Source organism: Leopardus geoffroyi, chromosome A3, assembly GCF_018350155.1.
Source record: "Leopardus geoffroyi isolate Oge1 chromosome A3, O.geoffroyi_Oge1_pat1.0, whole genome shotgun sequence".
Taxonomy (NCBI): domain Eukaryota; kingdom Metazoa; phylum Chordata; class Mammalia; order Carnivora; family Felidae; genus Leopardus; species Leopardus geoffroyi.
In genome coordinates, this window is record NC_059336.1 from 82,309,561 (window position 1) to 82,336,918 (window position 27,358).

The 27,358-nt window shown below is 45.1% G+C and overlaps 1 protein-coding gene across 8 annotated transcripts in view; it reads right to left on the minus strand.

Annotated features, from left to right (window-relative positions):
- Positions 1-1,674: 1,674 nt before the first annotated feature.
- Positions 1,675-27,358, minus strand: part of SERTAD2 (SERTA domain containing 2) — a 116,840-nt gene continuing 91,156 nt past the window's right edge. For 2 of the 8 annotated variants that reach the window (XM_045446248.1, XM_045446245.1), the window contains 2 exons: positions 26,591-26,680; positions 1,675-6,975 (listed from right to left, as the gene is read on the minus strand). In XM_045446248.1, the coding sequence (XP_045302204.1) occupies positions 6,018-6,971 (954 nt within the window). In that variant the 5' untranslated portion in view covers positions 6,972-6,975; positions 26,591-26,680 and the 3' untranslated portion in view covers positions 1,675-6,017. Of the gene's footprint in view, positions 6,976-19,730; positions 20,218-23,264; positions 23,346-23,798; positions 24,132-26,590; positions 26,681-26,751; positions 26,935-27,358 lie in introns of those variants that run through there. The other 6 variants (XM_045446249.1, XM_045446243.1, XM_045446244.1 and 3 more) reach the window with 5 other exon arrangements.

A 27,358-nucleotide genomic window follows, 5' to 3' on the forward strand; every position in this document is an offset into this window, starting at 1 on the left:
CCATATGGTAGAGAAGAGAACAACAGGGCTTTTCTCTTCTTTTAATCCAACAGAAATCTTGAGTGCCTACTATGTGCTAGGCACGACTGTGGGCATGAGGATAGACCATGCTCGTCATTTGCGTTTTCATTGCACCGTTAACGTTTTCGAAGATTTAGGAGCTACGACTTTATCTTGCCCTCACAAGCTCAGAGAGAGTGAGTGATTTGCCCAAGTTCTATCTCTAATTAATAGCAGATGCTCGTATTCCAGAGACAAACCACTCTACCGAGCAACAGATTCTTATTTCTAGCTGCCTAATGAGTATCTCCACCGGAATGTCTGGAAAGAGCTCACCCTGCCTGTTCCTCTCTCCTACAGGAGTTTGCTAGGGCTGCCCTAGCAAAGTGCCACAGACCGAGAGGCTTCAACCACAGAAATGTATTGTTGCGCGGGCTGGAAGTCAGAGATCCAGGTGTGGGCTGGGCTGGTTCCTCCTGAGGGCTGCGGGGGAGGATCTGCTCCGCGCCTGTCCCCTAGCTTCTCGTGCTTTGCTGGCAGGCTTTGGTGTTCCTTGTAGGCCGATCTCTGCCTTCAACTTCACATGGTGTCTTCCCTATGTGCTTGTCTGTGTCAAGATCTCCCCCTTTTTCTAATAAGGCCGCTAGTCAAATTGGGCTAGGACCCACCCTAATAGCCTCATTTTAATTTGATTATTTCTGTTGAAGACCCTATTTCCGAATTAAGGTCACACTCTGAGGTACTGGGGGGGTTAGGACTTCAACACATTTTTTGGAGCACACAATTCGACCCATATCACCTCCCCAACACCAATCCCTTCCCCCCCCCCAAATATTCCACTGCTGGTTGAATGGAACCCTCATTATACAGCCCCCTCGTATCTAGCTCCATTTGCTCACCAGCTGGTATGGTGACCCAGAATTGCCTGGGCCAGGCAAGGCTGGACCCCATGACTCCCATCACAGATGGCCCAAGGAGCTGGCACAGGATCTCCTCCATGAGCCTCTGGAAGATGAGGGAAGGCCGGATTGTGTAAACTGGGGACGGGAGGAAGGGGCACCGCTGGAGGACGTGGAACACATTCACGAACCACTGGTGCTTTGTAACGTCAACTGTAGCAGCAAGGGTGTTAGAGAAACCACTGTGGTGGTTACAGTAGATAGGAAGCTAGATAGGAAACGGCTGCAGGCAGGGAGGGGAGAGGGCCAGGGTTTGGGGAAACTGTGGTAGGGATGGAGAGCAGGAGGCAGGAGAGCTCGGACATCGGGGAACAGAGTGGCTGGCACTGGAGAGCGGCCCGAAGGGAAAGGATCAGCCCCCCGTGGGGAAACACGGTGAGTGTGAGATGGCAAAGGTTGGCAGATACTTAACTCCAGAGCTCGGGAGAGAGGCAGGAGCTGGAAACGAGTTTTCAGAGTCATGAGCGGATTAGGTCCCCCTGGGAGAGAGACAGCTGGGGGAGAGAAGGGAGAATAGGGAGGTCGAGAAGAGCCCAAGAGGCAGGGGGAGAACCAGGAGGGAAATGTGCTCCTGGGGCTGAGAAGGTGTGAGAAAGTCAACGGCCCCAACTCTGGCACAGGCCGAGGGGGGGGCTGTTCCTCAACACAAGCAAACTGTGACGAACCAACGAGCTGGTTGCGCTCCAGTCAGAAGGAAACTGCGAACACGCCTCTCTCATCTTTTAACTGTTTATTGTATAATATAAAACTACAAAAGTAAGACTGCTCATTTCCATGTACATTTAATCTGTCCCATTGTTTAGATTACAGCCCAAACCTACATGTGAATACAGCTATCTGGGTTCCGATGTAACGTCTGTAATATTGCATAGAAAAGGCACAGCTCTCAGGTCTGTGGGGGAAAGGTTACACCTCCTTTTTGACAAAAGCCTTCCTCAAAAACCATGCACCAAACATGTCACTATGTACATCTTTTCCAAAAGCTTGTTTGCTTGTATGGACTGCACTTCTCTTCCAAACTTGGTATCCCCAAAAGACATCCAACATTTTTATTGGCTTTGTCTGCAATAGCATTTGATCCTGGCTAATTTTCAAGAACCATTTAGACTCACCCTCAAGAAGCACTGAGAACAATTGTACACAAGCAGGACGCACACACCTCGCTGCCTTCGGCAGTCGCAGGAAGTTAACCATTTGCAGCCAGAACAAGTTAAATATGCTCTTTTCAATATTCTCAGAAAATGGAGAAAGGTCCAATTTGTAACAGCAAGGTTTTGAAACTAAGACAATTCATATAGCGGGTAACAATCGCTGCACAGAGTCTTTTTTTTTTTTTTTTTTTTTTTTTTTACATCTGTCATTTAAGAAGGCTGCCCTGCAGTATTCATAATTCATTGTTTACCACAAAGGTGGTTGATAAATTTAAGCTTTAAAAACGATCTGTAAGATGATACTTTGGCTCTTTGGAGCTTATGTATTCAAGAAATTTTCCTTGATTGACCTCAGGGCAGTTGGGATATTCCACGGGGATAGGGCAATAAAAGCTCAATTGATAAAGACACTCGAGGTGCAGTGGAGGCTCTGGCCAGTTCCCACCCTTTGGTGTGAACGAGGGTGTCGGTGTGATTGCCCCTTCTGTCAGGAAGAGAAAGTGTTGCTAAAAAAAGTTTTAAAAATATCAACCCTTTGATGCTTGATTTTCTTAAAAATTTGGAGGTATTGAAACATTCCTCATCCATACCTTTTGCATATTTCAAATAGACCTAGATGAGAGAAGAGGAGAAAACTGAATGTGGGCTGAGCATACACGATGAGAAGACCCAGGGGTCTGGCTCGGACCCCCTCTGAATACAGATTGACATTCCTACGAGAGAATACATTCCTACCATACATTCTGCACATGTTACGATCCAGATGTTGTTAGAGCTCCACAGTAAAATAAATATATTTACATGGAAAAAAAAAAAGGAATAAATAACTTATGAAAAAAAAATCACTTCAAATTCAAAGCTCTTATTATTCTGCTCTCATCTTGTCACTTCATTGCACATCACTGTCAATAATTTTCCTCTCCCAGCCCCACCCGGCACGTCTTTCCCGTAAAAGCACCTCCAACCGCCTGCCTGACTCTGAATGCCACGCGATGTCCTTTAGGAAGGGGGAAGGCGCTGCTGCCCCGTGGCATCTGGAAGCACATCCCACACTCAAGACGGGGACTTGGAGATCACACCCAGGCCCGCGTGCTTCCCCGCTGGGACACCGCCTTGTGAAAATAAGACTAAGATAACTTGAACACTCGATGGTTTTGTTCTTTTAGAAACGGGCCACCGATTTCCCATGTCTTCCTCAGCAGACCTTCAATGTCAAGCCTTTGTGGCAAGGGTGTCCAGAGTTAAAAAGCATTTGCCCGCTGTTGTTGGGGGGTTTCTGTTTTGGTTTTGAAGCCCAGCCTTACAAATATGAGAGAGTCAGAGAACCATGTTTGGGCAACACTTTGCTGTGCTTATTTGAACTGTTGCCCAACATATGGGATTTGTTTAAACACACGATTTGCTAATCCAACCAAAGTACAGTTGTTGTAAGTTACTGTAAATCAGTTTTTAACAATGGCAAATCAACCGCCTTCCCCTGTTATTGTTCAGAATAATCAACACTATTGTGTCTGTATACGTGTGTGTGTGTGTGTGCGCGGCATGTGGCGAGCCCGCCGGGTCCTCCCGTTATCGAAAGCATGGCGTCTGGGCTGACTTGTTCTCCACAGGAAAAGGAAGCTCTTAAAATGGACAGGCACAGTGACACCGGAAGCATCTACAACAACCCTCACCTTAACTCTATGGTCCCCGGTCCTATCAAAGGAGGTGACGCGTCTGCAGCAGTAAGAGGCGTCCAGGCAGAGGTTGCTCGTAGGAGAACAAGTACAATTTGATCTGTTTCTCACTGCTCTACTGAGTTGACAATTAGCCTCTAAAAACACATTCAAGTGGGGGAAAAGTAAATTCGAATACAGAAAAGTTTAATCATATCATACAGAGATCGTTTGCTTAGACGAGCAGTTCCTTCATCACAAATGTGTTTGCTTTGCCATGTGCATTATAAAAATAAAACTATCTATGGCTTGTTTAAAGTGCCATTTTATAAAGCTGTCTTTTTTTAATTGGCCAGAAGGACTCAATTTTTATCCATGGCAAGAAGTGAGCAGAACTGGTGACTGAATATTGACAAATGACCAACAACAAAGACAACAACAACAACACAAATCCCATAATTTAAAAATTCTTAAATAAATATAAAAGTTATTCCTAAAGAAGCCATCTGCATTTCAACAATATAGGTTGTAACCAGCTAAAGTACCATTGGAAGAAAGAAAAAAACTGAAACGAAAAGGCCATCAACAATTTCGGCAACAAGCATGATACATTGCAAGTGTTTTAAAATTAAATGTACACCACTAGGAATAAAGAGCGACTTTCTCAAGTGTTCCGGGTGGGGGCGGGGGAGGGGGTGGCAGGGAGGCAAGGGGAAGGAGGAGAAACATGCATAGAAAAGTCCTGTCTGTGTTATTTGGGTAAAACAGCCTTGTAAAAGTGTAGTTAAAGCAGTTGATTCAAGGAAGCAACCAGATTGGAAGCTGTGACATAATGGTACCAACTCCAGGTTCTAGAGCCACGGCTGTTACAAGACAGCATCCCCAGGCTGGGCAGAGGTGAGCGGAGCTCGCTGTGGTGATCATGAAGATGACATTTTCAGCACTTAGCAACAGAGGGATCAAAAGCTCTAGGGAAGGGAAGCTGGAAAAGACAACTGAGCAACACGGTGGATGCCTTCTGGGGGTAGTTTCTTCCTTACGAGCCCTAAGCATCTGCAATAGGGTTTCGTTCCACAAAGAGGTCGGTTAATTTTCAGAAAATTTTGTTCTCATGTAAAATTTCAGGTCATCGTAAAAATTACGCCAAAAGGGAAAGATCTGGGGTTTTGTTTAAAAAAATAAAAACAATTAAAAGCACAAACTTTTAATTGGCATAAATACAGTGAGTATTCGGTAGGCTTCCCCTCAAGAGAGGGAGCTAAAGAGAACCATCACTTCAACCCCCCAGCTCCGTGGCCATCTCCCGCCAACTGCTTAATGCAAGTTTGATGAGCAGACGCGGCTCTGGCTTTGGAAGTCACAGTGCTGGCGGGTGTTCATGCCAGGGGGTTGGTGCCTGTGAAATTTGGGTGTGATATTGCCTGGCCCTTTCTGAAAGCAGTGTGTGTGTGTGTGTGTGTGTGTGTGTGTGTGTGTGTGTTTGCATTTGGGGACATCAACTGCGGATTAATTTGACCCAATTTTCTCTTTGCACCAAACACATATAAAACATTACAACTCTATAAAAGTACAAGTGCAACTTGTACATCTGAAGTTTGCAGGAACTATGTGAGCAAATCCTATCAAAATAGCTATCTCATATGTATAAACAGCATTTGTTTTTAGAAAAACAATATCATAAACTGCAGAATCTGTACAAAAATATAAAATAAATTTGGGCAGCAGTTTCTAAACAGCCATGTAAATGCAACACTTAGGAGGAGTAGTTAATGCCTCTAAAAAGGCTGAATTGCCAAGTCAACCTATACAGGGCGAAAATGCCAGAAAAGGTACTGAGATTATCTAAATAATATATATATATATATTTTCTCTTTTTACCTCTTGCAATAAAACTTATAGAAAAAATAGACAAATATGCACATGCAATTTACAGCTTTTCCAACTTCTTCCTTGTGCTTCACTTGAACTGTTTATTTCTGTCATTCAGCATAGCCACATTGTCTTCAAAAGCATTCTTTCCTATTCCAGGGCAGTAGGTCTCCGAGGACCACTCAAAAAAAAAGCATATTAAAAGTGGTCAGACGTGGATGAAGGCACTCCAACTCTGCTCAAAGCAAAAACTAGTGTGATCCTTTTGTAAAACGATCTTTTCCTCTGAAAAAGGCAAGCAAGGGTGCATGCACAGTGCGGAGAGCTGTGGGGTGCAGGGACACTCGCAGGGTCTGGGCGGCGCGGGCGCCGGGCCGGGGCTCTTAGGACCCGACCAGCACCTCCATGATGTGGTCCAGCTCCGTGAGGTCCATTTTGAAAGGCTGACTCGGGGCGACCGGCTGACTGCTGTAAGGGGCCAGAGTCTTGAGGAGGTCGTCGGCCGACACCGGGGCCATCTTCGAGGCCGGCCCCGAGGCAGACGTGCAGGGGTCGAAGTCGTACATGGACGTGTCGATGTCGGCAAACAGGATGTCGTCCAGGGTCAAGTCTGTCAGAAACCCCGTGGACGTCGTGATTTCGAAGTTCCCGGGCAGAGAGTCCATCAGCTTCGGGTCTTCGGGTTTCGGGCCGCCCGGCGCGCCGGAGCCCCCTCGGGAGCTGTCGGGCGCTGCGGCTGCGGCCCCGGGGGAGGTAGACGTGGGACAGAGCTCCTCGATCTCGTCCAGGGCGGAGGAGAAGCTGTCCTTCTCCGGCGGGGGCGCTGGGGCCGACAGTCTGGCGGCAGCCGCGGGCGGCGCGGCCGGGGAAGTGCAAAACGTGTCGTCGGCGTCGTCCTCGAGCAGCGAGGCGGGCGTGAGGCAGGCGTCCAGCGGCGTAGTGCTCCCGAGGTCGCAGGCGTGCGCGGGCGGGGGCGCGGGGGCGCTGAGGGCGGGCGGCGCCGCCTCCCGGTAGCTGTCGCTCAGCGAGTCGGGCGGGGGAGAGGCGGTGGCGGCGGCGGCGGCGGCGGCGGCGGAGGCGAACACCGGCCTCAGGCTGCCTTCCTGTTTGAGCTCCTCCTGGATCCGCCGCAACATGTTGTTGATCAGAACGGTCTTTTGCAAGCTGGGCTCTGTGAGGGGCCTGTGGTTATAGAGTTTCATAAGGGAAATGTTGAAGATAGTCTGGCGCTGTAAGGTGTAAGACACCTTGGATGGCCCATCGGAGGGAGACAGGATTTTGCCTTCCAGCCCATCTTCATGCTCGTCAAACTTCCGTTTTTCTCCTTTACCCAACATATATCTGCGAAGGAGAAAGGAAGGAAATGGAATCAATGACACGAAAACCAACTTCGACCCTGAAAAGGACGCTGATTCGGAGGTCGGGCCTGGGACTCCGGTTCCTTGCCCAAGGTTATGTAGAAGACTCGGATTTACTGGGGAGAAGATCTTTCGGAATACGAGAGTATTGGGAAATCTACCTTTGTATGCTGGTGGAGCAATTTTTATCACTAGGTAGTCTGGTGAATGTATTTCTTGAGAAATGTGTACGACACAGACAAGTTACACGTTACCATGGAAACCATGATTTTGACTTTCTCCACTCGTGCGCTTGCGTTCGCTTGCCTAACATTACCATGCAGGTTCAATTTCCCTTCCCTAAACAGATTTATTTTTAAAGCCCAAGAAAACACTTACAATGCTAGGACCTAACAGATAAAGGTGTCACAGATTACATCTCGAACACATCTTGAACGATTAAAAGAACCAAGCTGGAGAAGGGGGGCGGGGGGGGGGGAGGGATGTACAATTTTGGTAGAACCTTGTGTGCTTTCAAAATGCCTTTTCCTTCCTCATTATGCATAGAGACTCTCTGCCTGTTTGGTGACATGTGGTGAAGCACTTGGCCTGTGTTAAACGACCACAGCGATGGAGCCTCCACTGCTTTTCAGCCTAGAATAAAGTGGAGGAATGCGGTTTTCCCAGTCCAAGTTCCTTGGCTCACTTTGATTGCATACAGTTACGTCTGAATGCAACTGGGACGAGTTTAAAAGTACTTTGTTCTGATTAGAAGCATTGCTGTTTGAGGACGTGAGACACTTCATAACAAAATACCTACTGTGATTCCAGAGATACATACGTATTTCAAAAAACCCCAACCACCTGACATCTCAGACCTTGAGCATCTGGGAATGGCTTGGCTCTGAACTGCTGCCCCCCCTCACCTGAGGCTCACAGCCTAGGCCGGCTCCTCGCCTGCCCCCGCCTTAGTGAAGACCCCCCTCAGCTAGCTGCGTCGTCTGGAGAGGGGTCCTTCCTTTCGGAACTTCTGCCATCTAAATAGAACGATTCCAAGTCCCCTGGCCTTTGCCTCACAGACCTCACTTTCGAACCATTTAATCAAGAAAGTTGTTCTCATGCCATCCAGACCGGAAGACGTGGTTCCAACTAAGCCAGGCCGGGGCTTGCTCACCCACCCTCTCTGCAGCACCTACCCACAGGCGAGTGTTAATCCTCTCATCCGTGCCACTCACTCTTTGATACCTTCACCTACAAGTACTTTGTACTTCGCCAATGTTTTCTTCTAAAAGTGACCTGCCTTTTACTGGATTGCTTCAGTGGATTTTGATGGAGCCTCATTCAGTCCTTTAGATTTACTCATTCTGCATCTATGCTGTCTTGGGCACTCTGCCCAAGAGTCCCATCTGGGAGTCCCACAGATGAATAAAGCCTGGTCTTCAAGGGGCTGAGTATCATCTCCTACACCTCATTATCATTTTGAATTGAGTCTCATCCTAAGGGAATAAGGCTAACCATAACAAAACTGCACAGATCTTCCTTGCAACACTTTGTTAAGGAAGGCCACGCTGCCCCCCACCCCACCCCAAGATGGACAAACAACATGCAGGGGGTCACAGAGCCTGGTACGCAAGTTCCACTGGGAGTGACTGCCTTCACATGCCTCGGTCTCTGGGAGAGAAAGATGGCCACGACCCGTCAATGTCAGAATCAGCCTGAGAACTTGTTAATGTTCATAAAGAATATACAGTTACTTATATGAAACGCCTCCCTTCATAAACATGAAGAAAATGGATGTCAATCACAAGGACCAAAGACCAGCCCACAATGTTCTCTGAGGGAAGGCAGATGTGACTTCTGTATCTAATACTCCCCATGACAAAAACCTTTTCTACTGTTCAGTACTAAAAAGTCTCATTTGTATATATACTTTGCATAGAACATTTCCTATCTAAAGTACCTGTGCTACTTAAATGTGAGTGTGCATCAGAGAGGTGATTTCATTTCACATTACAGGACACTTTCCCCTTTATGCCTTAGAAGTGTTACTGGATGGCTGTGTTTTGTGACAGTTACACTATTATATCTCCTTAAAATTTAAGCATTTAAATATTCATTTCTAGAAAAATTCCATTTTTGCCAAAGAGCTCACTGAGTGCATTTAATTCTCATATAAAGCTGTTAGATGGTCTGTGTTGTAGGTTATAATGTAATCTCACCCAATACATGTGAATCTGTGTGAGAATACACAAATTCATACAAATACACTCTAAATGTGTGTTTCTCAAAGTATGGTCTGTAGAAGGTGCCGGTCTGTGAACTGTTACTGGCCCACGATGAGTTAAACAGAGATACTGTATTATTTAGAAACGTTTACAGCAAATTTACAGGGTAATTGTATGTCTGTAAATCTAATTTCTAAAATGAGGCTTCTACTTTGTTTTTGTATATATATATATTTTTTTTTTTTGAGAGAGAGAGAGAGGGAGAGAGAGAGCAAGCTTGAGTGGGGGAGAGCGGCAGAAGGGCAGAGAGAGGGAAAGAGAGAATCTTAGGCAGACTCTACGTGCAGCACAAAGCCCGTTGTGAGGTTTGATCTCACAATCATGAGATGATAACTTGAGCTGAAATCAAGAGTCAGACACTTAACTGAGTGAGCCGCCCAGGCTCAGTACTTTTATTCCATTTCTCTAGTAAGTATTTTTATGTTTTACTAGAGTAAAGGAAAGAACAAGCAAGATGGTCCTTCATCACAAAAAGTTTGAGAAGCACTGTCCCAAAAATGTAAACCAAATAAACAACTAGAAAAAAATTAGTACCCTCACTGCCACTTGGAATTTTCTGGGGGAGAGGTAACAGGTAAGACATCCTTTTCTTTTAGTCATCATTATAGGATTGTCTTTTTAAAGAGTTGTTGCCAGGTTAACAATAGGACTTTTTCAATAACTTTCTCAATAAGGATTATTTCTCTAGAAATAAACACTGGATCTGTGAAACTCGAATGTTTACCAAGCATGCAGCACCACAGGCATTTAGAGGAATTCCCACAGCTGAAGGAGATCGGTGGAGATGTTTTCAAAGAGATTTCAATGTGAGAAGCACTTAATTTCCAATTAGAATGAGCCAGCTGGTCATAGCTGTGTGATAATCCTAATGCTTCAGGGGCAGCCTGATAAGACGTTGTAATGCTGGAAGGGGAAGGAGGAGGACACTTGTAAGCAAAATTTGTGGGCAGGATAGACAAATGGAAGCTTGGATGCTTTTCAGATGTGTAAATAACCCATGATACAGTATGTCTCAAAGCAGGTTTGCCTTCATTTCTCTATAGCATTTTATGAGGCAAAACTGGCTGCACACACCCAAGTGAGATTGCAAAACACACACAATCCCCATCTGTAATCCTGATTCTATCTAAATCTTGCTAGAAAGGATAAAATGCAACATAATAGAATGGAGTCCGCATCTTCACTTAGAAACTTTAACTCTTAAAAACATGTTTTTAATTTTTTTATTTTTAAGAGCTGAAGTTTCTGCAGAGTTTGCTTAACACATTGTTTGAGTCAAGTCCTCCCACTGACCACGTTCAGAAGAGGCCTCCAACTCCTACAGGAGGGAGGTTTTGAGAACTCTCACTCTCAGTGCGGTGTTAACGACCACCTCCCGGAGCAGGGCACAGTTCAAAGAAGGAAAGACAAGCCACTCAAGAACCTGAGGGCAAAAAGCCAAATGGTGTCTCTGGGCCTGGGGCTCAGGCTGGCCAAAGCCAGGGTCAGCAGCTCCTGAGAAGCCTCGCTCCCCAGGCTCCCTAAGAAAACAACAATAGCTCTTTAAGCACGCTATTGGCGAAGCACGTGACCTTTTAAAAGGCCTCACTGGGCTGCAGCTTGAAGACCAAGCAGTAGCTGGGGCTCATTAAGGGCTTCAAGGTAACACTTGAGAAGGGGGTGTTCTGCTGTTCCTGCCTGAAAGGCCCCGGCTGTGGAACAGGGACACCTACACCGGGACAGAAAGGAGGGGCTTGTGACAAGTGTGGCTTCTAGGCCATCCAGAGACCTGACACCCCTCTTTGTCTCCTCCCTTGGCTTGTGAAGACTTAAGCCCAACACACATGTCTTTTACCCAGTTTTGCAGCCAAAGATCCAAAAAGGGACCCTGAACCTCAGGCCTGGTTAGAGATCCCCGGATGCAGGAGGGAGGTGGTTGTTTCCTCCCTTTTCTGCCCCTCCAAGGAGCCTAAAGCCAACCATACCCACTCTTCTCTTGCATATTCGGTGGTTTCTGATACAAGGTTCCCGATAAAACACCCCCTTCCCAATAAACTTGCTAGAAACAAACTCCTGGCATCCTCATTTTTCTTAACATAAACTTTAGCAAGTGTTAACTACAGCAAATTAAGTTTTAAAAATAAAGAACAAAACTCATAGGTAGCAATATAAATGAAAACCTCTCTTCCGGAGTTTTCCAAGAAATTTAATACTGAATACAACTCTATGGACCCAACCTGGCTCTCGGTGGCACGGCTTTCATCAGAAGGGACCCTGCCCTCAAAAGCTACAATCTGCTTGGGCAGATGATCAAAAGTAACACGGGGTCACTAGGACATTCCATAGGACCAGAAACACAGGGGCTGATATTACCTGACTACCTGGGGGTGTGCAATTTCAGATTCTGAGGGACTCCCATAGCAACGCATCAGAGAGGTTATTATAGGCTGGAGTGATTAGGGAAGAATTCTGGAGACAGGGTTTGAGATTTGTATTAAGATGGGATGGTCTCTTAATGCCTATTTCCTACTCCAGACGATAAGCCCCATGAGAGCATAGACGGTGTTTCATTCACCTCTGTATCCCCAGGACAGGGCAGTCCTCGCCACACACAAGATGCCCCACAAACAGTTGCTGACTGAATGAATAGTAAATGCAAAGAATGAGAAGACTGCGGGACAGCCAGGGAACTGTAAGACGATGATGTGTGTGTCTTTGTCCCTGAGAGGGAGGATCTGAGAAAGAGGAGAATTGAACAGACCTCAGAGGTGAGAGCTGTACAGGGCGGGATGTGGGTCAGGAAACTTGGTGGGACTGAGACACATGGAGTGGGCAGGGAAGGCTTAGCTCAGAAAGTCGTCTAGTGAATGCCCGTCACACTTCTCCAACTTGGGCGAGTATCCCACTCACCTGGAGGGCTTGTTAACACAGAACGCTGATCCCCCTACCCCCAGAATTCTCATTCAGCAGGTCTAGTGTGGAGCCGGGGAATCTGTATTTACGGGTTTCCAGGTTATGCTGGTCTGGGGACCCTAACTTCCTCTTTTCCGCATCCAGCCATTTCATGTGTAAGCCTGTGGATATTTTTATCCAATTTTACTCCCAATAGGGAGTCTAAAGGTCTTCCCTATTTGTGTCTAAGCAAGTAAGGAAAAAAGGAAATGAACAGCGTTTTTGCGATGGCAACTGACAACTGACATTAAAAAAAAAAAAACAACAGACTATATGCAGAATTAAGGTGCCTTCGATTCAATTTTAATGGTAAAGCCCAGCTTCTCAGACTGATATATCACATCCCACTGGCTAGCAGGACTCAGATTCTTCTTGCCTGATCTTAGAGTGCATGGCAGTGAGGCCTTAAGCCCAGCATCCAAAGAAGGAACTGAAATAGTACCTATGTGTTAAAAGCCTAACATTTCATAGCTTTTATATTTTTAAGGCATTAAGGAAACAAAATGTAAACTTAAAAAACAGTCAGAAAGTTCTCTTTACTCAATGTTTTTCAACTTTTTAAAAGCGATGTCTTTAAAATGAACAAATGAACACTCTCCTTTAATGCTATTTGAACTGTCAAAAATAAATGTTCTATTTAAATTAAGAATATTAAGAAGAATTAAGAATAAATTAAGAATATTAAGTCTACTTTTGCAAACTACCACTTCTGTCGTCCCCCCCCCCCCCATTACTTTAACCTGCAGGGTCTCCAGAGCCCTCTGTGGCCTCCCACAGACAGGCCCACCGAGGGCAGTGATGCCCCTGTGGGTAGCATCCCTGCTGGGGCCCCTGGGGGCCTGAATGGGAAGCCTCCTCAGCCCACCATGGGGGCTGCCTTTCTGACTACCTACTGGTGAAAAAAGGATGAAAATCATTACTTAAAAATACCTCCACGCCCAACTAGGTCATACACTGTGTCCATTTTTAAGAGCCTGTTCTGATTTCCTTTTGTACTAGTAAATAAAAACTAGAAGTCCAGTGTTATCCCATTCAGGAGCGTAGCAGGCCTCACCATTAAGTGACACATTGTTTTAAAAGGCAAGTAACAAGGCAGAACTAAGCTGTGGTATCTGCGGTCAGGAAAGGGTAGTTCCTTAGTGGGTCATGGCTTCTGGGGAGTCTGGTCACTGGCCTGCACACTTAGGATCTATGCATGTTTCTGTATGCATGCTAGACTTTACTAAAAATATATTTAAATTTATTTTTTATTTTTTTAATGTTTATTTATTTTTGAGACAGAGAGAGAGAGAGAGAGCGAGCAGGGGAGGGGAAGAGAGAGAGGGAGACACAGAATCCAAAGCAGCCTCCAGGCTCTGAGCTGTCAGCACGGAGCCTGATGTGGGGCTCAAACTCACGGACTGCGAGATCATGACCTGAGCGGAAGTCGGATGCTTAACTGTGCCATCCAGGCGCCCCATAATAAAAATATTTTTAAAAAATACTCGTTAGTAGCTCTCAAGGAAAAGGCTCCCAATTCAAAGGGGAGCTTTAGGAAGCCATCTCCCTAATCTCTGCGACTACATCTTCCTATGTGACTGCTGGTCGCTGAAGGGTACAGAAGTACCAGTGCTGACACTAAAACTCCTAAAAGTGAAAAAACATTTACAGTGATGCCAACAATTCAGAGCAATGGTTTGTCCTCATGGATCAACCTCCCTTGAAGAGGGAAAAAAAAAAAAAAAAGCTAAGAGAAGATGTGTGACAAGTGTCTTCAAAGAGCCTAGCAGGGGTGATTTCCTCATAGGACATCCTGTGCCACCAAAACCCACAGCCCTTTAAGTGGAAACACACACATTCTTCCAGTTTCTTATGGGGGTAGCAGCAAGGGCCCCGGGCAAAATTACTGTGTGTGTGTGTGTGTGTGAGACTTCCAAGACCCAGAGAGAGGCCGGCCGGAGAAATGGTTCTCAGACAGCCTCTGCAACACGGGATGGTCTCACTTCCCTTCTGGAGTCTACTTGCCTTAAGGTGCATTCTGGATCCTGTTTTTGAGGCGGTCCAAACGGAGAGCCTCTGGTCCTAAGAAAGGTCTCCTCCCACCAGCCCCAGGGCAGAACTCTGAGAAATGGTGCTTCCACCGTCAAGAATGTCACACAGCAACTCCCAGGCAGGAAGGAAAAGCCTGATCCAACTTCAGTGGGGGGAAGCCACATTTGCTTAGACAACTTGCTACACTGTTAAAATATTACACCTTAAAAAACACACGGGACTCAGAAACCTGATAACGTCGGCGCTTTTAACACCCTCCCTGGCGCAAGTTAACAACAAAACACACCCGGAGAACACAAAGGCCACCCTGAAATGGACATAGTAGGTGGCGGTGCTGGCGAAACAGCTCACAGAAACAGGCCCAGTCCCCCAAGGGCTCCCTACCCGCAGCTGTGCCACGCCACACGCTCCTCCTCCAGTGACCACGGATCCCCTAGCGTGGGGGTGGGGATCCGCTGAGCCTCCAGGAGGGTGCAGAAAGTGGGGGGTGGAAACCGCCCTCCCCAAGGCCGCCTTTCAGACCCCAAAGTGACTGCCTCTGGCCTCGGGGAATGGCGGAAACACAGGGGCAAAATTCCAACGGGGAGAAAGCCTCCCTGCTTATTTACAGGCAGGGTAAGGACTCCCCGAAGACAGGGGAGAGTGTTACTAACACAAGCCCTAAAGCTGCCTGCACCGGGAAAGCTTTTTTCGCAACAAAACAAAACAAAAAAAAAAAAAACAACCGAAGCTCATCCAGGACGAGGTCCCCGCAGTAACATCCATGCTAATTGGTAAGTAAGACAAAGCCTTCCCTAACAAATCAGCAATGTAATTATGAAGCCAGTCACTGGAGGAAGCCAGTTCGGCGCGCTCGGGCGCTATTCTGAAGCTGTAACCCGACACCACTGTTTGCCGCGGCGCCGCCTCCCGGCTCGGCCCGCTGCGCAGGGGGCTCCGGGCCGCAGGGCTCTGCACCGGCTGTTTGCTAGGCGTCAGACACTGCATTTCCACGGAGACCCGGGGAACAGTCCTCTCTGCTTTCTTGACACAGCCTTAAAGCCTGGAGACAAAACCGAAATTCGGCCAGGAAGTCAACCCCTAACTAAAGTAACAAAACAAAACAAACCCAGAAAGACTTGGACTGTTTGGGAATGTCTTCTAATGTCCACATTTAAGAAACTCTAGCCGCCTCTCTCGTGATTTTTGCATACTTCTATTAAATTGAAGACTGCTTCAGACACTGTCGGTTTGTCAAATATAATCTTTTCTCTTGGAAAAAGAAAAGGCAAAATTTAAATGTTGACAACTAACTGCAGTTAGTAAGCAAAACAGACTCAAATTCTGGGAGAGAACGTTTCAAGTAAATGTTTCTTTGGAATATAGTATGGCCTTGTTAATAAACATCTGGAAAGAAAAACAGGCTTTTTCGAATGTTACTGTTAAGTAGTATAAAATGTTTCTAATATCCTGTCTTATTGGTTCCTCCACCAGCTGGGAATTTTAGGTTTTAAAGCTAAATCTTATGAAGCTAGGGACATCAGTCACCTTCTTCCAAAGACAGTGGAAATGCTAGCAGTTATTTTATTTTACCAAAGGATTCTGGCCAAAAGCACCCCACCCTTGAAGTAAAAGATTGAGCAGAAATATACAGTTTCTGAACTTAAGTTTAACAACAACATACTCAATATTTGCTTCAAAATCCTCGAGAGAAAACCTGGACACGGAGCTGAAACAAAATTGACAAAATGTTGACAACTATTGAAACTGGGTAATATGTACAAGGGGATGCATGACACTCTTACTTTTGCGTGTTTGGAATTTTCCGTAATAAAAAGTTAAACACACACACACACACAACATGTCAATACGTATGTTTGAAATTCTACAAACTAAAAAAATCAAATAAGCACAATAAATTATTTACACCCTCAGCGAGAACTATTCTATTAACTTGAGAGGTTAGTTTACACAGAAGGCGGCTATTAATGCTCCGTGTAAACTAAGTACGCCAGCCCAGTACAGGTCAACTCCTTTCAAACTCTGAAAGACAGCACATCACATTCAGCCACAAGGGGGTGCAGGAGAGCAACAAGGCACGCCTGAATTCTGATTATTCACTGCAATTCTACCTATAGACTTCTCAAAGTATACACATTTCAGAGATTGTTCCCAAATTGCAGTCTACACAGGACACTGCTAAGCGAGCCAAGAGGCTTGCCAAGGCCAAACTAAATTACATTATGCTATGGTTCAGACTGAATAATAAACTATGTGTAGAAAAAGGCTGTTGCCTGTGTATGTGACACTGATGTTTCAAAAACCATGGTTAAACTCCCTGGAGGATTTCTGAAGTGAGAACACACACAACAACAACAAACATACAAACCCAAGTATAAGATGAGAACTTGGAGAAGCCAACAGTTCAAATTTTCCAGTGGAGGTCCTAACCACAGTGGACTCCCAACCACACGAGTTAGTCTCAATGGTAGCATTAAGAATTTTACTAGTATTGAAAAGCCTTCAATAATCTTATTGCTTCTTAAGAACTGGAAATTACTTCCACCCTGAACAGATATGGCTTCGGGCAGTTATTTGGGAAAACTTCAAAAAGGATATTGGGGAAGAGTCATTTAACTATAAAATGTAACAAAGTTAACCTTAGATAATGAAACCAGTTACTGTGTAACTACTTGATGAACTATTTTTCTACTCAATTACAAGTTGATGTTCTATGATGATGTATGTTCCATAATAATGTTCGAAAGAAATTAACTACTATCACCAAACTTTCCATTTGAAACTTTGTAAATACAAACATTATTATTTTTTATAAAATAATTTATTATAATCATTTAAATTCTGATGGTAGTAATTCATGCTTATTTGGTGTCAGGATCATCTTTAGCATGCTGAATCTAAAGATTCATAATCAGTTAAGGAAAAAAAATTGTTAGATTTGAATTTCTTTCCTTCTCTTAAGATAATGTGCCTGTAAAGTCTAGCCAGCCTTGCCCCACCCCCATTCCCGTACATAATGAAAATATTTTTTTCTCCTGTATTTATAATTGCTTGGATGGGATTCTGGTTTCAACCCTCCTATAGCACCTTTTCCCCAAAGATACCTTGTTTTTCCCCTCACACTAGAGACCTTTAATAAACAATGTCAGGGGGAATAAAAGGCTTTGGGTAGAAACCAATGCCTTGCCAAAAGTAAGTGACAGGTTTGCTTTTTGTTTTTTTGTTCTGTTTTTTTTTTTTTTTTTTTTTTTTTTTTTAAAGAGGGCCATCAGATATATAAAACAGTCACACTGAAACAGGCAAATGTACTTTGTTCAAATAAATCTGTGCAAAATACAATTGCATCTTTAGTTAAAACAAAAAGTTGCCTTCCACGTTTTGTTAGCCAACTAGTTACCACTGGATGAAATGAATAAAAACTAAGTATGCTACATCAGGAAGTGTTTTTATGGAAGTGTTTCTTAAACATTATGGAACGTTTTTAATCTTCTTTGCGTTCAAATTCAGAATACTTTACTGTATACTATACTGTATACTATACTGTATTCTGTATTACTGTGAAAGATCACTTTAAAGAAGACAGATTATAAAACATTACTCACAAATATTGAACATATTTCATCTTTTAACTTCCACATGCAGTCTAGTTATTTATTTATTTTTTTTAATTTACTTACTGAGTCAAACTAAACATTGTACTGTATGGTCCAAATCTGGATTCCTTCAAAAAAATCTCTACAACATGACATAAGAAGATAAAAACTGAAGGTATAGGATAATAGAAATAGACTTAAGAGACATGTAAAAGGGAGAGAACTATTCTGCTGTGTAAATCACAGTCCCATATAAGCCACATCCATACTCAGAATGTTTTAGTTACTCCTAAGAATTGGGCAGGCTAGTGATAAGGTCTTACAAAGACAATTTAAACTTTATATAATATACTTGAGAAATTCAGAGTAGAGACAGAAAATGAGGACACAAACTAGACTCAAGAGCTGTGAATGATACTTTATAAATATGGCAGCCATTCATTTTTACAAATAATACTTTGGGGCCACTTTGAGATGAAATGTGTTTCTTTCTGAAGACTTCTACGTATTGATAATTAATGACCCATGGAACACAAAGTCACTTAGTCAAAGACAATAAAAATAATCAAAGTACCACACTGAATATGATAAATATTTATTTTCTAAGGAACTGACCTCAACACTTCAATGGTCTCCAATGATCCCTAAGGAGAGCGGGCCTCCAGTCTACCACACTTTCGACCCCTGACATTCCAGTCCTCCTGCCTATCTTCAGGGGTTTCAGAAGCAAGAAGGCAGGTGCCACTGGAAGAATCCACATTTTGAATTTAGAAACCAGCTACCATCAGGCAGCTAACAATCATCATCAGGTCAAATCTACTTTATTTTACATTCCTGGATTCGGTAAAAAATGCTTTGAAGAAAGCAGCCTGTTTTAAAAACTCTTCAGAAAGGACCACCACCAGGTTCAAGACAAGCAGAAAGGCAGCACAAAAATTTCTTGTTCAGCTGCAGACCACAAAACTCAAATTCCTCTGCTGGATGGCTTCTCCAACCGCGGGGAAGACACGGAAGTACACACGCACATGGAGATTCCCTCCTCAAAGAAGGAGAGAAATCTGAAAAGCAAGTCTGTATCAGGTATTATAAAAATGGGATAACCACTCAGGGAGGCTCGGTTTAAAACAGATGCCGCCTCATTATCTCCTTAGCGTGGTTAGAATTTTATGCAAACCTTTTCTGGTGTGGAGATGACCTTGGGACTTTCAGATTCCCTGAGCTGAACTCAGGCAGCACTTCTAAACACCAGGGTGGGGTACTCCAGCAGCCCTGCTCGAAGCCCCAGGAGCCCCGGCGTGGCAGGGAGTGATAAGCAGCCGGCCAGGAGAGGAGAGCAAGGAGCTAAAGGTTGATGTGCAGCAAGTGGCGTATCCATCCGAACGTAATTTGAATGTAATCGTCTAACCACGGCATATCCAAGCGGTTCTTTTCACTTTCTGTTCAGCAGATTCACACAGCCCACTGTAAACATGAGTGTGTGTGTGTGTGTGTGTGTATGTGTGTGTATACATAAAATGCCCTTAAGAGCCAGAATCCCTTCCCCTTCACTATTCTACGTGAAACCCCCTAGAAGCACAAAAACGCTTGGTTCAGCATCGTCTCCTCAGTTAACCGCCTATGAAGATTGTTAAAGCAGAAACCTTGGAACTACTTAATAACTCTGCAAAGTTACAGGGTTTTTGCAGAGAGACAAAAAGATAGTAATTCAGACACGAATTCGTTTTCAGAACGTAGGTTTGCTGCTACCTGGAGTCACTAGAGAAACAAAGCTGCCTTTGGGCACCTAAAACTAGTCAGACCTGCTGTAGCAGTTGCACAGTGGCTCCAGACCTGCCCTCCACTCTCCTCCTTCCAGCCCCCACCCCACGCATCCGCATAGCTCACTCCACGCCGGGCGGTGCCGGGCCGGGCACACTCACCCCTCGTCCTGCCGTCCCTGCTCATGGCCAGGGCCAGCGCTCCACACACAGCGTGCAAGTGTAAGGAGAGGCCACACAGGCCAGCAGGAGCTGACTCCGGTCTGAGCTGAGAGCAGCCCTGGGCATGGCATACAGCTTACGTGGTCCTGGGTTTCTAAAATAGATAAATCAAATTGTGGTTGTTTGTGTCAGTGAATCCTGGCAGGTATTTCCAATTAAGTTCAGATGAGGGACAGAAGACCTTGAGAGGAGACAAATGAGGCTTTCCAGCTTTTGGAGCCATCAGACCACAAAAGGAGCAGAATTTCCAAAAGGGAGTTTGCATGGTCTATGTGAAGTGCTTAGTTTAAATGATAAGTATTTGTTTTGTTCTATTAAAAGTCATACGTTTTCAAAGATACTGTGAGGTTTTTATTTTGAAATTTTTATTTGTATTTCAATGAAAATTTTTAGACAGCCAAGCATGTTTTGTCTCATGATCTTTGAGAAAAAAGAAAAAAAAGAAAAAAGAAAAAAAAAAAAAACCCACAAGGCATCTATTTATTACCCAGAATAGGAATGTCGTCTTATTGGCCTGACATATGCCATTCACAGATTCATACAAAGAATGAACTGCCACACAGTGCTCATGGAGAAAGACACTGCTCCACACAATGAGTGATGGGCGCTCCAGGGGACAGTTCTGTTCACAGGGTTTCCCGGCATCTGCACAGAGGGCAGAAGTTTGCTTTTCATACCAATTGCACTGGCCATTGGAGACAATAATTGTTTTCAAAGACACGCCAGCTTTGGTTAGTAGCTGTTTCCTTCAAGAATATTAAAACTAACTTTAAAACGCACATACTTTTTAAGCAGGAGTCCCAGCTTATGGGTTTCTATCATTTGTTGAAGTAATACATAGTAGCAGCAGGTAGAAAATTATGATTTATGCATATGCAGTGGCCAAATCTTAGATTTTCATGTTCTGCTGGCCAGTATTAATTCATGGAAAGACCTATGAAGGTAGGTGTTACCTTTACTGCGAAGCCATTTTTCACTTCAAACTGGAAGCTTGCCCTCTGTGGTGCCTTTAGCATATGTGTGATCTTTGGACTCAGTAATCAGAGATACCTCTCTCTTTCTCTTTCTGTCCTTTGCCAAGAAACTACTGCAACCAGAACCATCTCCTATAGGATATATCTTAACAGTAAATATGAAATTTCTGTAGCAACAAAGTTTTTAAAAAATTCTAAAAGTGAACTAAGGTTCACACTCCTCAATGCCATATTTATCTCTACATGTATTTAATCTACATAGAGTATTGACAAAGAGGTCTTCATTTTTCTGACAAATTAAATATAAAATAAAACACCATGCTTTTACTATAAGTGTTAATGGGGAACCACAGCAAAAAACAAACTCAAAATGTTTCTGTTGTAGCTTTTACCTTTCTTAGTTAATTAAAGTAAAATATTGAGGCACCTGGGTAGCTCAGTGGGTTAAGTATCTGACTTTGGCTCGGGTCATGATCTCACGGTTCATGGGTTCAAGCCCCACATGGGTCTTTGTGCTGACAGCTCAGAGCCTGAAACCTGCTTCAGATTCTGTCTCCCTCTCTCTCTGCCCCTCCCCCATTCACACACCTCACTCTCTCTCAAAAATAAATAAACATTAAAAAAAATAAAGTGTAAAATATTTTGACGGAGGGTAACCTTGTAGTAAAACTTCATACTGATAATCTGTAGTATGCTACTCTGACAAAAAAAAAAAAAGACCACTGTATGCATTTGTCTGTATTTTTGACCTCCTCCACACCTTTTTTTTATGTTTTGTGTATGTGTCTTTCTCAAGTAGTGTTGTACTTTTATTCTGCCATTAGAGTGTTATGTAAAATAGTGGATGCCAAAAGCTATCAGTTGCTATACAAATTTGGGTGAGTTTTAAAATATCAAGATTTTTATTATTTTCTATACTCATTATTGATAATTCAGTGCATGACAACTGGGTAAATTCATATTTCACCTTCTCACTGAAAAAGCTTTCAAGGGGGACAATTCAGCACACAGGAGTCTAAAGGATTTCAAAATCTCAATTAATATCCTTCTCTTAGTTCTTAAAGGGAAACAAACCTGAGCAGCTGTTACCTAAGAAGCTGTGACACTTGCCTGACAATAAAACTGTTCCTTAGGACATCTTGTTGTATACTTGGCTGGTATTATAAAATGTGAGTCCTCTCACCTGCCCATTGTGATAAAGCAAGGAACACACGGAGTGTCAAAAAAGAAAAGAAAAAAAAAAAAAAGGCTCTCAAATCCATTTCCTAAGATTTCTCATCTGACAGCAACACAGTTATGTACGTTTCAATTAGGAGGAGAGGAAAAAAGTAAAAATTATTTTCAAGGATTCCAAACTTGAGGAACAACATAAATAACTTTACATTAGCATATAATCCCCTCTAAGTAAATCAATGAAGCTAAAAGAAAACTTTCTAACATTCATCTTTTTTTTTTTCTTTCCACAAAGAAACGGATGAAATTTATAGGAAAGCAGAGATCCGTGAACAAGCTATTCCTGCTCATGCCAGAAGCTGGGTCTTCGGATGGGTATTTTCATCCTCGCAGCACACTCTAGCTCACTCAAATCAGAATAGACTGCTATAAAAAGTGGGAGCAATGGGAGGAGCTCTTGGAGTGAGTGGTGCCTTCTGGTTAGCTGAGCAACTATCCCCTTCACCCCCCTCAGCACAACAATGAAGAGACTCTCAGGTGGACTGCCCTCCAGGGGTTGAGTGGAGCCAAGAGCCCACTTCAATCTTGTCAGAGGCCAGTCCCTAATTACAGAACGCTACTTTGAACACTTAAGGCCTCGAGGATCCTATTGGCTACTACAACTTCTAGGTTCTTTACACACATTATGGCCATTTCTTAACAGATATTGGGAAATCAAAAAGCATATTTCATGAACAAAGCTTGAAAACATCTACTATCTTCCTTAAGACTGAGGCTGCCCAATTCGATTCAAATAAAAACTGCTACAGTCTGAGGCTGTATGTCTCACCCTGCTGATTTGCCCTTCCCTATTCAGTGCCTGTAAAAACTTACTTTCTGCCACCCCAAACATCCTGAAACTACCCGGTTTGAAAGCAAAAAGTTACTCTAAGACAAACTATACCTAATCTTTTTGTGAAATTTAGACTAAACCCCAAACCCTACTCCCTTCTCAATCTATTACTACTACTTCTGCTAAAGGCAGGATGATTGACCACCAAGAATAAAAATAAGAACAATTTATGATTTTCTTTAGGTGCAGTGGCCCTCGGACGGCACCCTCTGTCTTAATGGTACAAAGTCCAGGGCCAGGGCCAGCTGGCTCCCCGCAGCCCCCTCCCTTTCAGTCAGAGGCGGTTACCACCAAGATGACTTGTAGATTTCTAACTTAAAAGCCAGTGAGACGTTAAGTTGAATACACACACATATTCAAAATCAACTCACTTGTCACGGGCGAAAGCAGGGAAGAGAGGGAGGATTTCAAGCTAAAAACACAAGAGAAACTCACAGAAACACACTATAGCAAGTTGGATGCAGACCCGGTCACGGAACCCAAAAGTGAAGCAGCCTTCGCTCCAGCAATCCGAACCTTAAAAAAAAAAAAGTCTCGTACGTTCACAACAACACAACGGCCACAACACGCACACACATCCCAGCTGTAGAAGCGACAGCTCCAAGCTCCCTTCGCCCCACTGCTGGGCTCCGGTTAGCTCCCGACCCCCTCCTGACCTGGGTCCGTGACTGCCCGTCCCCTGCCCTTCCCCCAGCAGATCTGCCCGGGTACGCCGGGGGGTCCCCGGCCCTCGGCCCGAGGGTCTAAGGGCGCGGGGCCGGGAAGCAGTGGGAGGGAACGCTTGTCCGGGTACCTGCTCCAGGCTAGGTCCCTCTCGCCGAGGCGCCCGCGACCCCCGCGGCCGCTCGGGCCCCTCCTCCGCCCTCCGGGCTCTCCCGGCCCTGGCCGGGTCCCAACGCTGCCCCCCACCCATCGCCGGGAGCCCGGCGCATACGAGGATCCCCTCCGCCTGGCGCCGGGAGAACTTACCACATGCAGCTCCACCTGGGAACTAACGCATCAGGAGGGGTTTCTGCCCACTCCTCAAGCTACTCTCTCTCCATGCGGAGTCCCCGCTCCGGGGGCCCGAGGGTGGCGCCGGGGAGCGGGCAGGAGACGAGACCGAAGCTAAGACTCCGCAGTCCTCTGCCGGCGCGCTCGGAGCATTATACAATGGTGGAGGAGGCGGCGGCGGCAGCGGCGGCGGCAGGCAGGCAGCGGAGGAGGAAGCGGGAGGCGGGCGGAGGGGGCGCCCTGACCGAGGGAGCGGCAGCTCGTGCTCCAGCACTCGCCGTGCAGGAGTGACGTGCGGCCAGCGAGCCTCCCGCGAGCTCCGGGCCCCTGGCTCCGCAGGCCCCGCCCCTCTCCCGGCCCCGCCCCCCTCCCCCGGCGGTCCCGGGAGGCGAGATAAATGCCGAGCCGGGCCCCGGCCGCTGCAGGAGCAGGAAGGGGCAGGCAGAGCACGGGAGACGTCGGGTGGCAGCGCCGCCCACGGTTCCCTCCCCGGCCGGCGCGCCCTTTATTTTCTCTCAAGGAAAGGCTTAAAGAGAAGGCGAGACGAAAAGAGACACTCCGGCCAAGGGACCACAACTAACCACCAATAATCCCCTCACACTCCAGAAAATACTCATGCAAATGACCGAGCGGCTAGTGACAAAGGCGGCGGCGAGTGCAGCGCGCGCACAGCCCGCTGAGTCGCGCGACCGCAAATATGACAAGCATCTGAGCTATTCGGCAACTTGGGGCCGGTCAGCAGGGCGGGCAGGGTCCCGCGGGGGAGGGGGGGATAGGAGGTGAGGGGCAAAAATTCGACCCCGAGGCACGGCGTCCACGCTGCCTGCGCGGCTTTCGAGATAGGCGTCCCTGGAGGGCGGGGGGCGGCAGCGCCTGCAGCTGGGACACTCCCAGACGGCCAGGTCTCCGGACGCAGAGATGTCCGAATGGCCTGCAGAGATGTCCGAATGGCAGGACGGGGGCTCCAGCTGGAGCCGGGGGCAGAAAATGCTCCTTGCGTGCGACAGTCTCGGCCCAACACCTCGAAATGGGTCACCAAGTCAACAGTACTTTCGGAGTAGGACGGAACCGAGTTGCATCCTTCGTGGCCGGCTGCGCAGCGGTGCAGAGCCGGCAGCCGGCCGCCCGCGCTGGCAGAGCCCACGCAGGTAGGGAAGCCAGGCTTGGAGACGCAGCGGGGTCAGAGGCCCCCGGTCCTCCGCCCAGAAGTTTCATGTGGATAACCTTTTCCCTCTCCTTAGGAAAGCTTCTGCTTTGAACTACTTTCATTTAGCAGAGAAATTTATACTAACTGGGAGAGCTGTGTGTGTGCCTAAGTGGTGCAAATTTAAAACACCAGGAAAAGAGCTCCCCCGGAAAATTAATGATTATTTTAAAAGTTAAATGCGCGTTCAGTGTAAAGATGTTACAAAAAGTAATTGAAGCATCTTAAAATTCTGGCTGCCACCCCAATCAGTATCATCTCAGATAGCTGGCATTTCACGGTCCGCTCTACTAGTTATATTTAAGAATAATAAAGCTTTAAGAGCTAACATAAAGGTGATTATAAGTCGTTAACATCAAGACAAGTTTAGACCTATTCGAACTGTTCTGCAATCATTTGTGATCAATCAAGTTGATGATCTTACTGAAATTAAACTTGGTTTAAACTGTTGGTAGAAGAGGCAGTGTTTCTTGTGTTATCTTTAAGGAGAATAAAAAAAGGATTTTACTTGACCCTCAGTATAGTTAAAATCTTATAGATTTTTCTTTAAGTATAACCAATGCCAAAAGCTAACTATTTGTGGATGTCTTTAGAAAGTCTCATTATAATGGCGCTCCAAATGACACATCATGGAAGTACTGTGCGGGGCCCTCTGTAGGTCCTGCTCAGTCTGTGCCTGGGCGGCACAGCATTCAAACATTTTGCTGCGAAGCCAAGATATTTTTCATTTCCAGAGTTCTGCCTTTTAGAGACAACACTAACTTCTAACAGTTTCCCAACCACCCACTCCCTTATACTTTCAGCGCTCACTTTTAAGGAAAAGCCATTGAAACAGAAGCTGCAATAATCTCTTCCTGTGATATCTTTGTGGCAGAGGCCAAAGGCTCTGTTGAATTTAAAATGAATTTAAACCGTTTATCCATGAACTGAAGTTAGCAGCAAGTTAGACCTGTAGAATTTTTGTGACACTTGAATATTTCCTAGCAAACGGGTTACCAAATGCAGTGTTCCTGTAAAAAGAACTAAGATCTAAGTGACAATTTTTGTGTCTCCAGACACAGAGTGGACCAGTGATTCTGCTAAGGCATGTAATTCAGGAAAGGTTTGCATTCTTAGGAGCGCAACTTGAGTTTTCAAGTGAAAAGGTTTTCTCCTTTCCACACCTTGGAAGGTAGTAACATCTTAACAGTGTGCATGTTATATAGTAGGAGTTCCACTTCCCCCACTTTTAGAGTCTGGTATCTTTTGTCAAAGCGTGAAGTGGCAGCTTCAACAGCTGCCGATGTGGTCAGACACAAGGTGGTTAACCACCCCTCCCCCAGCCCGAGCCCCAGCAAGCCAGCACAGCAATCCCTGCCTGGCCCTAGGAACCCAATTCCACCAAGATAAGGAAAGGCTCTCCCTGAGCTTTTGAAGTCAACTCCCTTCAGTATGCAACGGCACGCTTTTTAAAAAATCATTGCTTATTCCCAGCACATGAACAAGAAATGTTTAGTGAACATGTAAGTGTGGTTTTCACTCCCACTCTTTGGGACATTAACAAGCCCATTTAAAATAATCCTACCCTCAGGATTTAGAGTTTAGAGTTTCTCCTTCTCGCTCTCACATTTAAGAAATTAGGCCAGTCATCCGCATTTAACTATCAGGAACATATCTGTTTAGGGAGAAAACAAACATTGCTTTTGTAAGTACAGAACTGTAATGGTAAATTATAAAAATACTCACTGGTTTAGTTTCAGAGAGCTACTTCTCAACACGGCTTTGTAGTTCTGGCTACTAGTTCGCACTTCACTGCTTCTCTTTGAAAGTTTCTGTACCTTCACATCTTGCAAACTACTAGACGACTTCACTGACTGAAGGCCACTTTTAGCACTTAATTAGCATGCACCCAAGAAAAGACACCAGGACAAGCTGGTTATATAAACTGAGAAACAAAGACTTTAAAACAGTTTTAAACTTTAATTTTTCTTTCTCCCTTATTACATTTTATCTTTCCGGTTCCACTTGAAATACTAGTAATAATCATCCACGTATACACCTTGAAACTACTGGTCTTCGGGAAAAAAAAGAAAATAAACATTTCAGTTATTGAAACATATTGTATGCGGCCAGCTAGGCTAAATAATCTCTTTATGGAAAATATAGACATCCTTCCTGAACCTGGACTTCTCATTCACTGACAACTGAAAACTATTAACTTAAAAAATTTTTTTTAATGTTTTATTTATTTTTGAGACAGAGAGAGACAGAGCATGAACAGGGGAGGGGCAGAGAGAGAGAGGGAGACACAGAATCCGAAGCAGGCTCCAGGCTCTGAGCTGTCAGCACAGAG